This window comes from Nothobranchius furzeri, chromosome 9 (genome assembly GCF_043380555.1).
Source record: "Nothobranchius furzeri strain GRZ-AD chromosome 9, NfurGRZ-RIMD1, whole genome shotgun sequence".
In the NCBI taxonomy this organism is placed as follows: domain Eukaryota; kingdom Metazoa; phylum Chordata; class Actinopteri; order Cyprinodontiformes; family Nothobranchiidae; genus Nothobranchius; species Nothobranchius furzeri.
In genome coordinates this window covers 51,827,595-51,843,367 of record NC_091749.1, presented here as the reverse complement: position 1 = coordinate 51,843,367, position 15,773 = coordinate 51,827,595, and the positions used below count along the sequence as shown (strand labels likewise).

The following is a 15,773-nucleotide window of genomic DNA, read 5'->3' as shown; positions in this document are numbered from 1 at the left end:
ACGTTTCCGTACCCTCTGGTAGTAGCATCCTCATGTAAACAATAAATATCAAGAAATGTTTTGTTGTTATTCGGATCACCCAAATACTGAGCACAACACGGCCGACCGCTACTAACATCACAGCTGGAGCTGAAACCAGCCCAGGAAATCCCAAACTGAGATGAGTCCGTTCATGTGAATGACGCCATGATGATGATGTCAGAAGGGGCCGCTGTCTCAGACCTGGTCCAAAGGCTGGCATCTTCCTTCTAATGAACAGCCTCGACTGTGGAGAAGCGCCGGGCCTTCCCGAGGAGTGGGGGTGCTGCTCACCCCGTCCATCATTGTACTGTTGCATTTTCTTCCTCCACTGTCAAGACGCAGACGGCTGATCATCCTGGTGGAGCAGGAAATGTGTTTCTCCAACCTGACGGCATGTTTCTAGGATCCCACACGGCCCTTTGGTCGAGTTCTAGCATCGGCTACTGAGATGGGGAGGCGGTGACCTTCAGGTGGCTTATCATGAGAGAGCCCCTCAAACCTGCGGCGCCCTGCTGCTCTCACTCGGGTTCCAGTTTCATATAGTGGATGTGCGGTCTGCTCCATCTGGGGAGAGGAGAAGACAGAACCTGATGTGGATTCACATAGACGCTCAGTGTAAACAGGGCAGATGTCAAACCAGAGACTCTGATGAAGAAATAACAGAAAGAAGGAAGCAGTGAGGCCTCAAGTAATGAAACAAACTTCCTGTCAATCACCCAGTGCATGCTGGGACAGGCTCCAGCTATGCTGTGACAATGGGCATCAGTTCAGCCCTTTTCGGCTCTCCAACCTGTGTGATCAGTTTGCTCTTTCTGTATAAAAACTTCAATGAGCTAAAGGCAGCATGTTGCTGCACGTACCGCCTCAGGAAAAATAGGGATTCACTACTTCTGAAGGACGATCAGGGACCAGTTTCTTCCACTGGTTTCAAAACACGCACACTGTGGTGGAAAATCAGGATAATATATTTAAAAAAATGTTACCTGTAGAGCACTTTTCATGATAAAATCAGCACAAAGTGCTTTACGTATGTATATGAATACTGCTGCCACGGTGTCTTTTGAATGATGAAAATATTGCATAATTCGTGCCACCAAGCTTGATGGTAAAATTCCCAATAAGCCAGACTGATGCATGCATGAAGGTGATGTCATGATGACGTGTCGAATATGCACCAAACCTCAGCTGGAAACGATATTTGCAAGGCAAGTAAACACGGGGCGTCCACTTCGCCGTTTTATTACCTATGTAAATACAACTAAAGGTGCATACTACTTCAAATCAAATGAAGTCCATTTGGTTTTATTTTCTTTTGCTCTTGTATGCTGGGCTGGGTCAGTCCACGCTGTCGCAGCTGCAATTAGAGCAGAACGCTGCTGCCAGGTTCTTCTGTGGCATCCAAAAATGGAATAGCATAACCCCGGTGGTGATGAAACCACATTCTTCTCTTAGGCCATGTGTACACATAGCCGGATGTCCTCCTCCACCCATCTAGGAACAAAACTACTCCCTCATTTTTAGCTAAAAATCCAGATTTGAACATTTCCACTTTGGTCGGAGTTTTGGAAGAATCGATTTTGGTGTCGCTTATCTTCACTCTTGTGTAGATGACTGGCCAAACCGTAGAATAATATCTTTGCTCCGTGTGTGTGTGTGTGTGTGTGTAGAGGGGGTGGTGGGGGGTGGAACCACACTGGCGTGGTGAGAACAACACATCTGTGAAAATACTGATAGAGAAAAACATCAGACCAACAGCTGGAGCCTCTGATGTGGACGAGGAGGAAAATCTTATCAAGCTCCAGTTCACAAAAACTAAAATATAACCTCGGTCATAATATTGGAGACAACTTTTGTTGATGTATAAAAACTACCCATAGCTGGGCTGAAGTGCATAAATTGGTTCACAGAAGTTCTCCATCGCAGATCAGAGTGGAGTGGTTATGGAGTTTCATTGAGGCATTTTGGTCTATGAATCATTAGACACACCTGGTAAGAGCCTGGGTATTCATCAAGCCTCAGGTGTAGCACCAAATGGCTTCATGGATTTTTACTCATTAATAGAAAACGATCCCAAACGCAGCAGCAAATCTACAACAGAATGAGTAAAAAAAAGAAAAAGATCCTTTCTAAAACTAAACTCCAGCTTATGATGAGACTCCGGGCGAGCAGAGCATAACAGAGTCTGCAAATTAGAGGCTGGCCGATATTTAAATTTTTTCTATATTGGCCGAAATTATTTTTAAAAGCTGATAAAACATAAATAAATAAATAAAAAAAATCAGGTACCTGTGTGGTCAACTGCCGCTACTACTAGACTGAAGGACCCGAAGGACCCCAACACACCCGTTTTTTTCAGTGTTTTGAGTTTGTTTTATATTTGAAATTCAATAAATATTTAGAGATTTCTTGAGTTATTTCATTTATATTGCACATCGGCTTTAGATATCGGTCATCAGCAACAAAATTCTTTAAAAATCGGTATCGGCATTGGCCTTAAAAAACCCACATCGGTCGGCCTCTACTGCAAATGTTGTGAATGAACTGGAGTTTCAACATTAACCATGCAGGAAAATCTCCATCAGTGTCCTGCAGCTACAGGTGGTTCTACAAGCTGCTGGACAATGGGACAAATGGATTTGTTTATGTTTGATCAGTAATGACATAGTGGAACGTGTTCACCTGAAGTTAGTTTCACAAATTAGAATTATGATTACGATTATATAAATCTGTAGAGGAGAAAGAAGGCGGAGTTTCTTTTTCCAATGTTTTAGCTCATTTCCCTTAGGTTCAGCTAACCCAGTCATCGTGTTTGTTCTGGTGAATGTTTGTGGGAAATCAGGAGATGGAAAAACGACTCGTTTGTGTCTGACTAACTGACCAACATCGTACATGAAGCACAGGAACAAACCAGTCTTCATGCCTCACTCAGCTGCTGCAAAGATTCTTTATTCACATCAGCATTTTAACGCCACTCATCCCGTTTGTGACAAAAAAAGCACCTAAAGCCCATTTATTGACCCATCTTTAAACTACCTTTCATCCTTCTGCTCCTAACATATGTGACCAGACAAAACAAAGCAGCTAAAAATAGACCAAAATCCTCCAGAATCCCAGCTGTTATAAAGGTCAGCAGGTATGTTTTTAACATTGTATTAAAACAAAATCAGGAAGAAAAAAGGGTGTGCTGTTTAGATCTATAGGTGTGACACAATCGTCCCAGTAAAGGAGGAAGTGATAAACGTGAAGGAATGTGATGATAAAACCTGATGTTATACCTGACCCACCCAACAGGCTGTTTGATCACAGGAAGTAAGATGCATGCGTGGCACCATGTTTGTTGTATGTTTATGTATTTAGGACGAAGAACGTACCTCCTAAGGCGTGTTCAGTCATGCTCAAACACAGAGACTCCAGGCGATTGTTTATGTCCGGCTCTGTTACGGGTACCTGATGATCTAAGGACAGAAGAAGAAAAAAATCAACAAAGTATTCACGTTCCTTAAAAAGATCAATTAAAAGTACAGTTTTATTAAATTAAATGAAAATTTGCACATTTGAGTAACAGCTTTATAGCTGTCCTAGCATGAGTTTTTTTTTTTACTGTTTTCTTTACTATTCTTTGAGCCTCTATAAAACATAAAACTTTGTTGGGGCTCACAATGGCCCAGGAGCCCTGCTGACTGGGCAACTACATCCCCATATTAAAGCCCTACATAAAAAGATCGGTTTTCCCCGCCTACTCAGTCAGGGCATGAATATTAAATGAGCTGCATGCTGATTGGCTGGTCTACTTGAATGGTTTTATGACAAATGCTGGGTAGTGTGTGTGTGTGTGTGTGTGTATATATATATATATATATATATATATATATATATATATATATATATATATATATATATATATGTGTGTGTATATATATATATATATATATATATATATATATATATATATATATATATATATATATATATATATATATACAGTGGGGCAAAAAAGTATTTAGTCAGCCACCGATTGTGCAAGTACTCCCACTTAAAATGATGAGAGGTCAGTAATTTTCATCATAGGTACAGTACACTTCAACTGTGAGAGACAGAATGTGAAAAAAAATCCATGAATTCACATGGCAGGAGTTTTAAAGAATTTATTTGTAAACCAGGGTGGAAAATAAGTATTTGGTCACTTCAAACAAGGAAAATTTCTGGCTCTCACAGACCTGTAACGTCTTCTTTAAGAAGCTGTTCTGTCCTCCACTCGTTACCTGTATTAGTGGCACCTGTTTGAACTCATTATCTGTATAAAAGACACCTGTCCACAGCCTCAAACAGTCAGACTCCAAACTCCACTATGGCCAAGACCAAAGAGCTTTCGAAGGACACCAGGAAAAGAATTGTAGACCTGCACCAGACTGGGAAGAGTGAATCTACAATAGGCAAGCAGCTTGGTGTGAAAAAATCAACTGTGGGAGCAATTATCAGAAAATGGAAGACATACAAGACCACTGATAATCTCCCTCGATCTGGGGCTCCATGCAAGATCTCATCCCGTGGGGTCAAAATGATCATGAAAACAGTGAGCAAGAATCCCAGAACCACACGGGGGGACCTGGTGAATGACCTGCAGAGAGCTGGGACCACAGTAACAAAGATCACCATCAGTAACACACTACAATGGCAGGGAATCAAATCCTGCAGTGCCAGACGTGTTCCGCTGCTGAAGCCAGTGCATGTCCAGGCCCGTCTGAAGTTTGCCAGAGAGCACATGGATGATACAGCAGAGGATTGGGAGAATGTCATGTGGTCAGATGAAACCAAAGTAGAACTTTTTGGTATAAACTCAACTCTTCGTGTTTGGAGGAAGAAGAATACTGAGTTGCATCCCAAGAACACCATACCTACTGTGAAGCATGGGGGTGGGAACATCATGCCTTGGGGCTGTTTTTCTGCTAAGGAGACAGGACGACTGATCCGTGTTAAGGACAGAATGAATGGGGCCATGTATCGTGAGATTCTGAGCCCAAACCTCCTTCCATCAGTGAGAGCTTTGAAGATGAAACGTGGCTGGGTCTTCCAACACGACAATGATCCCAAACACACCGCCCGGGCAACAAAGGAGTGGCTCCGTAAGAAGCATTTGAAAGCCCTGGAGTGGCCTAGCCAGTCTCCAGACCTCAACCCCATAGAAAATCTGTGGAGGGAGTTGAAAGTCCGTGTTGCTCAGCGACAGCCCCAAAACATCACTGCTCTCGAGAAGATCTGCATGGAGGAATGGGCCAAAATACCAGCTACTGTGTGTGCAAACCTGGTAAAGACCTATAGTAATCGTTTGACCTCTGTTATTGCCAACAAAGGTTATGTTACAAAGTATTGAGTTAAATTTTTGTTATTGACCAAATACTTATTTTCCACCCTGATTTACAAATAAATTCTTTAAAAATCCTGCCATGTGAATTCATGGATTTTTTTTTCACATTCTGTCTCTCACAGTTGAAGTGTACCTATTGTGTAAATTACTGACCTCTGTCATCATTTTAAGTGGGAGAACTTGCACAATCGGTGGCTGACTAAATACTTTTTTGCCCCACTGTATATATGTATATATGTAAAGTTAAAAGTTTAACTGAACTGGAATATTAAAAAACAGTGAGGGATAAATAATGACTGAACAAGGAGTTTAGACATGATCAGTAACACTGAACTTCTCAACATGAATCCGTCACTTATGTCTTCTTTGGCCTCGACAGACAGCCAGCAGGATGGAGACTGGTGGAGAGCTGAGTTTGGGCAGGGTAAATGTGTGTGTGAAGCTAGCGTGTGTATTTAAACCTCGGAAAATCCTAGCAACCTCTCTGAGCCATTTAGTCCCCAACTGAACACAAGCTGAGCAACAAAAATCCCTTGTGGTCAGATGCACACGCTGAGTTAGGTCTACTAGTTCACACTGAGCTATTTATAGGCTCCAAACCCACAGTCACCCCTCTGCCAACACACACACACACACACACACACACACACACACACACACACACACACACACACACACACACACACACACACACACACACACACACACACACTCTCTTGTCCTTTCATTCTCTAATTTTCTCTACAGCGTCTGAGTTAATAAGGCCCTTCATCCATGCGCTAGCAAAGAGAGGGGAATATTACAAATATAAACCCAGAGACAGGGTGGGGGTGGGGGTGTAGGAGGAAAGGAACGGACGATGTCTAGTCTTTCAAATCTACTCTGGCAAAGACCCATCTCCAGCCAGCCATCCGGGAGACAGTTATGTGTGCATGACTCTGCAGTTATCACCGAAATGGGGATGAGGGGGAAGAAATGGGAGAAATAGAGGATGGGGGATGCAAAAGAAACACTGAGAAAAAAAATGAGCCAGGAAGAGCGTGAAGGGAAGGAAAGCAGGGCAAAGAGCCCCATCCTCGCTGCACAAAGGGACTCATTGTGAGACCCCTCAGTCCTTCCTCACTCCCTGCCTCCAACTCTTCCTCTCTCAAACAACGTCTCCACTCTCCCTCCGGCTTACTTCCCTACTTTCGGCTGCTTTAATAAAAATAAATTGTTGTGTACTCACTATTCTGAAAAATATGACATTTCTTGGCAAAGCAGTGGCAGACCCAGTTTGTTTTATTCCCCAGATCACGAGGGGCCATAGGTTACTGTAGGTCACTGAAGGGTTTCACTCCTGTGACCCTGCAGTCGTGTGAAACTCAAATGAGGGCAGCAAGTGTTTGCTCCACTACAAAACACGCAATGGATGAAAGCGAGTATACTAAGTTTAGCACAGACGGGATATCGCAAACAAATACATCTTCCTTTAAGTTATTTTCACACGCTCTGGAAGATTTACTCCACTACATAAACTAAGCCTTTTACAAGCCAGGAAGCCTACAACTACTTAATTTCAGGTTGGGTTAATCATTTAGGATCCAGAGAGGCTTTAAATGCCGATCGTCTTGTTTTTGCTCAGGTAAGTAGCAGGGGTTGTATGAACTAGTCGACCTCACTGCTCTGTAGTGACTTTTTATGCTGGTCATCAACTAGTCGCTGTCACGTGATAATGACAGGCAAGATGCAGTCCTCGGAAAAGACAGCAGGTGACGAGCTCCTGCGTGTCGGGAGGCGACGCGCTGTGCCAGAGTGTCGGTACTGACACCCGCCGTAAAACGGACATTTGACCAAATTGTGACCTTTACCCTCTTGCAATTTAACCTTCCCCTCACCCCCATCCTAACCTTAACCAGCTTGCTCATGCAAAGCTCTGATTGTTGACGCGCTCCAGACATCTGCGTCCTGAGCACGGCCACAGTAGCGTTATCAAATCAGGTGTTGTCACCTCAAAAAACTAATTTAACACGCGATCGTTCATGTCGGCTCATATCCTTTTATGTTTTCTGTCTTTTATTTGTGCCTGATGCTTTTCGCTGCTGTGGAGCGGGGCGCATCACCTTGTCCTCCGGTGACGCACCTCACCGGTGCGGCCGGCGTGCAGCGCGCACCCCGCTGTTTTTGCAGTGAGTAGATCTTTTAGAACTGCAGTTCAAAGGTAACTATATGAAGGCAGGTAGCAGTTTTTCTTTAGGATTGAGAGGAGATGCAGGAAGATAATAAACAGACAGGACAGAAAAATAGTCAAATAAAAACAAGTTAGTTTTTGTACCTGCTGGTTGCAACAAACAGACACCACTGAAGGTAATCAGAAGTGAGGAACAGAAAATGAAATAATTATTTTAATGTTTAGAGCAGCAGGAACTCCGAGAGGCTGCAGGCGCATCAGTGAGTTTGCGGCCACTGCTCAGGAGGAGGGGGGAGAGGGCTGAAGCAGAAACTACCGTTGTTAAAAGAAATGTGTTTAACTTTGAAAATGTGGGCACAATTTTAATTGTCAAAAAAAACAACAACAGCGAACCAACGACCCCCCCTCTCCCCGCATATGACGTCATCAATGACTAGTCAAAGTCGACTCGATTTTCATTACTTGACAGTCGACTTTAAAAAAATTAAGTCATGCAGCCCCTAGTAAGTAGTTAGTTGTGCTATTTTAATTCATTAGCTTATAATAATGATGCTATAGATAACAACGAGCCTGTTATGTACTAGGATCTAATTGATAAGTAGTAAATAACTTATATAGCCTTTTTGAATCTACATTTATGGTACATTTGTTTGATTTTAATAAGGTATAAATGCCACGATGCACTAAGCTAACTGCTAAAAACATTAGCCCTCTGATTTGCAGTAAGTTAGTACATGTGAAAACAGTATTAAACCAGGGCTGCCAACTTTCACGCACTGAGCGTGAGACACACGCATTTGACCCTCTTCACACGCTTTCGCACCACACCTCCAATCTCTCACGCTAAACCAGCGCCTGCGCTCCCCAAACGTGCATCACGCACAATGTGTAGGGCAGGGGTCCTCAATTATAATGGTCCGAGGGCCACTCACAAAAAAGAACCAGAAGCAAGAGTGCCTGCCTGCCTGCCTCTCCCTCTCCCCCCCCCTCTCTCTCGCTCTCATTCACGGCCACAAATCCAACAGAATGATAAATAACAAATCTAACAGAATGATAAATTACCCACACACTTGTATGGCGCCTCTCAGAGTAAGGACTCCAAAGCGCTTTACACTACAGTGTATCATTCATCCATTCACACACTCATTCACACACTGATGGTGATGAGCTACGATGTAGCCACAGCTGCCCTGGGGCGCACTGACAGAGGCGAGGCTGCCGAGCACAGGCGCCACCGGCCCCTCCGACCACACCCAGCAGGCAAGGGGGGTTAAGTGTCTTGCCCAAGGACACAACAGCAGAATTCTCTGTCCGGAGCCGGGATCGAACCTGCAACATTCCGATTACTGGACAACCGGCTCAACCTGTTGAGCTACTGCTGCCCCAAGAACCGGTCGGGCTGATTTGGTTCGGGTTCGGTCTCAGGTTACAACTCCAGCGCTCAGCCCTGCAGTACCACATAAAGGCAGACCAAAGTTTCCTACGCGGTAGATGTGGAGAACACCGCTCTGACAGATGTGGATGCTGCGCTGGTGCTGCCGTTAAAATAACAAAACCACATTCCACTATAATTGATCATGGTACTCTTCTATGATGCAGAATTGTTTATGCCCGCATCTCATGCATTGATTATTTAATTATTTTCTTCAGCTCTATCTGTCCTACACCTCCCGGTCGACCGTGGGGGTGGGGGTGGGGTTTGGGGGCCACAAAGCGAGGGCTTGCGGGCCGCCATTTGAGGACCACTGGTGTAGGGCTTATGAAAAAAACCAGATGATATTAATTATAGCATTAGCTACTGAATAACTTGCACACAAACAACACTATAACTGGCATTATTTCACACACAGAATCCCATCTGTATAATCCAAGCTGATGTGCTTTTTTCCTCTCTGGTTGTGAGATGGGCGAAGCGGTGAGCTCCACTTGCTGTTGATGGGATGGGCCTGCCCGGTTCTTTCTCCCAGAACCGTGAGCTGCGGCTGTGCGCGCCGCCAAAATGACATGCTTCATTTAGAAATGCAGCTGCGTCGCCAGCCGGTGTTGATGGAGCTTCAGTCCCAAATGTTTCTCTTTTGTTTTCACTCATCAGCCACCGATCGCTCGCTCACAGCAGGCTGGGCTTCCTACCGTGGTGACTCACTCACAAGTTGCCTCTCCTACTTAGTTGGTCACGCAGTGAATTAAAACATTAGGAATCCTAATGTTTTAATTCACCGCTTCACCAGTGTGTTTATACTGTTTTCCTTGGCAGGAAATAATAATTGGTAACATTATGAATGACATGATTTTGACATGTAGCTGTAACTGTTTACTGCGGACGGACAGACAGACAGACAGCAATGGTGGCTGGCCACTAGAGGGCGATAGGGCGCCGCCCCCCCTAGTTTTCCCCCAGTGTTTTTAATTTTTATTAAAAAAATAAATAAATAAAATTAACAATAATCACATACTCTAAGTTAATTGTGTGTTTTGTAACAAAAACAAATCATACATATCGATATCATTGGTGAAAAGCTCCCTGCCGAGCGGTGGAGGCGACAGAAAGATCGCCCAAGTGGCAGTGCAGCAGCCAGCCAATTGCTGACAAGAAATACAAACGTATAGCAACGGGAATTCATCCAATCAGCGTCGTCAAGGAAGAAAAAAAAGGAAAGACAATTCTGACTTTTTTCCCAGAATTCCCTGTCAGAACTAAAAGTCAGAATTCTGTTCCTTTAAAGAGACAGTGTGTGAAGAGATGTGAAATTGTACCAACCCCATTCACAAGTTTTAAATGCAGTAGCTGCTGTTCTGCCACAGGGGGCAGCACTAAGACGTTTTTAGACCTAGATTATACCAAGTTTACACAAACATGTCAAACAATGCACAGAAACAGAAAGATTGCATTTGTAAAGACCCAATTATACAGTTTATAAGCAAAAAAAATATCTTGGGGTTTAGTTACTCTTTAATTATAAATGAGCTTCGCCACAGGAGTTTCAGCATCCAAAATCATGAAGATAGACCATGTTGAGTCGACCATGTGAGCAATCGTTTTCAACATTATATTATTAAAACCTCAGTGTAATCTCTGGGTGACAAATTCTATACGTGGATGCTCACAGGGCGATTTTGACTCGTCCACAAACCAGTGGATGAACGTTAGGATTCACATCTGCTCTGTAGACACAACCAAAGGACTGTGTTTCAATCTTTCAGAAAGGTTCTGACTCCTCCTGAAGTCTCTGTGTCCTTTTTGATTTTAACAAAGCACCAAGTCACCTGTCAAGACTTTAAATAAAAAACTTGCCAATGGAAAAAAACACAAAATGAGCTGATCCTCTAATATGTAATATTAGAGGATCAGCTATATACTGAACTAAAGCATATACCGTATTTTCCGGTGTATAAGTTGCACCAGCCATAAAATGTATAATAAAGAAGAAAAAAACATATAAGTCACACTGGACTATAAGTCGCATTTTGGGGGGAAATTTTATTATTTCTCTTACAAAATCTGAGACCAAGCATTTCACATTGCAAGGCAAGTACCAGTAACAATAACAGAAAAAACATCCAGGGTGCAGCAGCACGCCACAGTCTCCAGCAGACGATGGCGGTGTTTCAAACCCTCCCAGCAGGCGGGGAGAGCTCATACCTGGGCCGGAGCCAGCCCGCAGCAGTGCGCCACTGTCTCCAGCAGGTGATGGCAGGGCAAAGGAGCTCATTCCTGGTCCGTAGCCGACCCGCAGCAGCGCGGTATACATAATTTGGTATATAAGTCGCAGGACCAGCCAGACTATGAAAAAATGTGCGACTTATAGTCCGGAAAATACGGTATATATATATATATATATATATATATATATATATATATATATACACTCAACAAAAATATAAATGCAACACCTTTGTTTCTGCTCCGATTTTTCATGAGATGGACTTAAAGATCTAAAATTCATTCCAGATACACAATATTACCATTTCTCTCAAACACTGTTCACAAATCAGTCTAAATGTGTGATAGTGAGCACTTCTGCTTTGCTGAGATAATCCATCCCACCTCACAGGTGTGCCACATCAAGATGCTGATCTGACATCATGAGTAGTGCACAGGTGTACCTTATACTGCCCACAATAAAAGGCCACCCTGGAATGTGCAGTTTTGTCTCACAGCAAAATGCCACAGATGCCACAAGCATTGAGGGAGCGTGCAATTGGCATGCTGACAGCAGGAATGTCAACCGCATCTGTTGCTTGTGTATTGAATGTTCATTTCTCCACCATAAGCCGTCTCCAAAGGCGTTTCAGAGAATATGGCAGTACATCCAACCAGCAGGTTCACCTCCAAGATCGTCTGAGACCAGCCACTCAGACAGCTGCTGAAACAATTGGTTTGCATAACCAAACAATTTCTGCACAAACTGTCAGAAACCGTCTCAGGGAAGCTCAACTGCATGTTCATCGCCGTAACAGACTTGAGTGGGCCAATGCTCACATTCGATGGCGTCTGGCACGTTGGAGAGGTGTTCTCTTCACGGATGAATCCCGGTTTACATTGTTCAGGGAAGATGGCAGACAGCGTGTGTGGCGTCGTGTGGGTGAGCGCTTTGCTGATGTCAATGTTGTGGATCGAGTGGCCCATAGTGGTGGTGGGGTTATGGTATGGGCAGGCATCTGTTATGGACGAAGAACACAGGTGCATTTTATTGATGGCATTTTGAATGCACATAGATACCGTGATGAGATCCTGAGGCCTATTGTTGTGCCGCACATCCATGAACATCACCTCATGTTTCAGCAAGATAATGCACGGCCCCATGTTGCAAGGATCTGTACACAATTCTTGGAAGCTGAAAATGTCCCAGTTCTTGCATGGCCAGCATACTCACCTGACATGTCACCCGTTGAGCTGTTTGGGATGTGCTTGACCGTCGTATACGACAGCGTGTACCAGTTCCCACTAATATCCAACAACTTCGCACAGCCATTGAAGAGGAGTGGACCAACATTCCACAGGCCACAATTGACAATCTGATAAACTCTATGCGAAGAAGATTTGTTGCACTGCATGAGGCAAATGGTGATCACACCAGATACTGACCGGTTCTGAGTCCCCAGAACCCCAATAAAGCAAAAAACTGCACATTCCAGGGTGGCCTTTTATTGTGGGCAGTATAAGGTACACCTGTGCACTACTCATGATGTCAGATCAGCATCTTGATGTGGCACACCTGTGAGGTGGGATGGATTATCTCAGCAAAGCACAGGTGCTCACTATCACACATTTAGACTGATTTGTGAACAATGTTTGAGAGAAATGGTAATATTGTGTATCTGGAATGAATTTTAGATCTTTAAGTCCATCTCATGAAAAATCGGAGCAGAAACAAAGGTGTTGCGTTTATATTTTTGTTGAGAGTGTGTGTGTGTATATATATATATATATATATATATATATATATATATATATCTATATATATATATATATATGTATAATCTGTTGAATTTCATGAGTTATGAGATATTCAACTAGTAGAAACTCTAAATACTGAATAAAACTGTCAACGATCTAAACCAACATCAGCAGTAATTTCCTACCAGACTTTTGGAACGTAACCATGGTTTGCGGAGTGGTGTGGACGGGTAGGGAGCGGGTTCTCTGTACGGAGCTGTGGGTCCGACTTGGCATGCTGTTGCTTCCTCCAGGGTTGGCAAACCATGGACCCTAGGGAAATTACAACAATACAATCATGGTTAGTTTAAAACAACATTAAATAGTGACACTTTAAGCTATTATTTATCCAGAAACTAAAGCAACTTCTGACAGCTCTCTGCAGCCCTCTACTGACCAGTTTTGTGGTTCAGGTACACTAGTGCAAAGATCTCTACCTGCTTTATGGCAGTAGCAGTTTACCCTGCATGCATTTTTAGGTTATTTTTTAACACAGGAAAGGTTTAAAAAAAACAACCTAAAAATGCATTCAGAAGAAAAACAGAATGAATAAACAAAAGAGCAGTTTACCCTGCCGGCAGCTCATAAAGGGGCTATCAGTTAGCTTTTTCAGTTTGGCGACCGCCAATGAAATGCACAAGAAGAACAAGAAGAAATAGAAATATGTTACGTTTTTTGTTGGTATCATGGCGTAGCCTGGAAGTAAACTTGAGAGAGTAATTATCTTTGGAGCTAAAACCAGAGTGAACATCGACAGCCTTCACTCGTCTGAGGAAGCTGAAGGAGGCTATGAAATCACGGACTGATGGTGACCTGGCTTTGTTGCTACTGGTCTAGTCAGTAACAATATTTTTAATCCAACAGTGTGGCTCTTTTTAATTTGTAGTGTATTAAGTATCAGCTGGCCCATGTTAGCGTTAGCACTAACTACAGCGGGCTGCAGCAGGGTTGTTTACGGCAGTTGTAATTCCATGAAGCAGGAAATTTATTACGTGCTGATTTAATGTAAAACCTTAAGTATCAAAGCAACAGACGACAACTTTTGCTACGTTTTCACCCTCCGTCTGGCCCACACCTAATGACAGCCTCAGATGCTCACCACATGCATTCCTCACTGTAACCTGCCCATTATTACCTCCGAAAACATCATCGCACAGCCCACCCCTCACTCCCCCGAAGGCCCTACAGCGCCACAGGTCAGGGAAAAACAGGAAATTCCTGTGAACTGTTCTCAGTGGATCTGACTGTCTCTCTCCCTCTCCCTCTGTATATATAGTCTACCTCTCTCTGCCAGTGCCCCTCCTCCTCCGACACCACAGCAGCTACGTCTCCAAAAAGCTATGACTCACATATTTCCCTCCCAGTTTTCTCTCCTTGCACATCCACTCTAGGGACCTACACAATAAGCTCCAGAGGAGGAACTAAGGTATTTCCTGCCATTGTAGGAGGTGAGGAGCAGAGAGGAGGAGGAGGAAAATATTTCCACTGAACTGGGCCAGCCCAGAGTAAAGTTTGGCAGGACGGGCCTAAATCAGCTCCACGGCTCCTCCTGTTTCAGAGTTAGCTCTGACGCAGAGTCTCTGGTATGTGGAGTGACCTGCCTATGAGTTCCATTCACCTCACTTCATTCTCCACACACAAACACTGCTCGTCCTCCTCATCCTGCAACCTTTTGTCATGGAAAAACTGAACTATTTTAGGAAGAAGACATGCTGAAGAAGGAAAACGGGCGCCCAGGTTATCGTAACCACGCAGGAATGTCCCATTACACATTTCACCATACAGCACCCCCCCACCACCACCACCACCACCACCACCACCACCACCACTGGATTAGGAAATAGTTCATCTACTAAAGATAATGACAGAGAAATGATCAAACTCTGCATTTTCATTTTCAAGTCTCAGTCTCGTGTGACATTTTTATTCTTTCTGCAGTTCCTGAAAATTAACAAATATCACAAACTGATAACGAAGATCAATTATTGGAAAAGATCAATGAGAGTAAAAAGCCAATCACACCAAAAAATACAAGGAGACTTTATTAGTGCTCTGGAAATGCTGCTGGAAATGTAAACATGTTTACAGCATTTCAGCAACAGATGTCCTCTCCAAGTTATCATCATCTGTAGCCTGCTGCACACAAGAGCAAACTGCGGTGCAAATGGCCTCGAATGACCAATTGCTCAGCAGATACCTCGCTGCGTGCGCCTAATTTTCAGTGATTTTTCCACCTCATGAGACACTGAGGTGAATATCTGACTGGTTTGATATTTTCCGCCTAACGGGGGTAAAAACTTGCAGAGAACGCGCTTTGATTGGCCACAAGAACATTTCAGCTCAGCCAGCAGCTCACACGGTCCCCCTCTCTACTGTCCACTCCTTGTTCCCTCCTCTCCACGATTCATCATGCTGCCTCACTAACACCTACGACCGACAGGAAATTGTTGGTTGTTGTTGTTGTTGTTGTTGTTAGCCTCAAGGGCAACGTGCCGATTATCACTTGTAAGTTGCCTTGGACAAAAGCGTCTGCTAAATACATAAACATAAACACGGTGAGTTTTTACCCCCCCCCCCGTAAGGTGGAAAATATCAAACCAGTTGGATATTCACCTCAGCGTCTCGTGAGGCGGAACATTCAGTGAAAACCAGGTGCACAAAGCGAGGTATCTGCTGAGCTAACGGTCATTCGTGGTCGTTTGCTCAGCAGTTTGCTCTCGTGTGCGGCTGACTTCAGGCCCTTCTCTGTGAAACAAAAGGACGAGGAGACATCTTTGGGT

At 43.8% G+C, this 15,773-nt stretch overlaps 1 protein-coding gene across 1 annotated transcript in view; it reads right to left on the bottom strand.

Annotated features, from left to right (window-relative positions):
• Positions 1–334: 334 nt before the first annotated feature.
• The window catches only part of samd4a (sterile alpha motif domain containing 4A), a 62,443-nt gene continuing 47,004 nt past the window's right edge, over positions 335–15,773 (bottom strand). The window contains exons 11-13 of the mRNA XM_015953721.3: positions 13,140–13,266; positions 3,393–3,476; positions 335–585 (exon numbers count right to left, since the gene is read on the bottom strand). Coding sequence (XP_015809207.1) covers positions 557–585; positions 3,393–3,476; positions 13,140–13,266 — 240 coding nt within the window. The 3' untranslated portion in view covers positions 335–556. The remainder of the gene's footprint in view (positions 586–3,392; positions 3,477–13,139; positions 13,267–15,773) is intronic.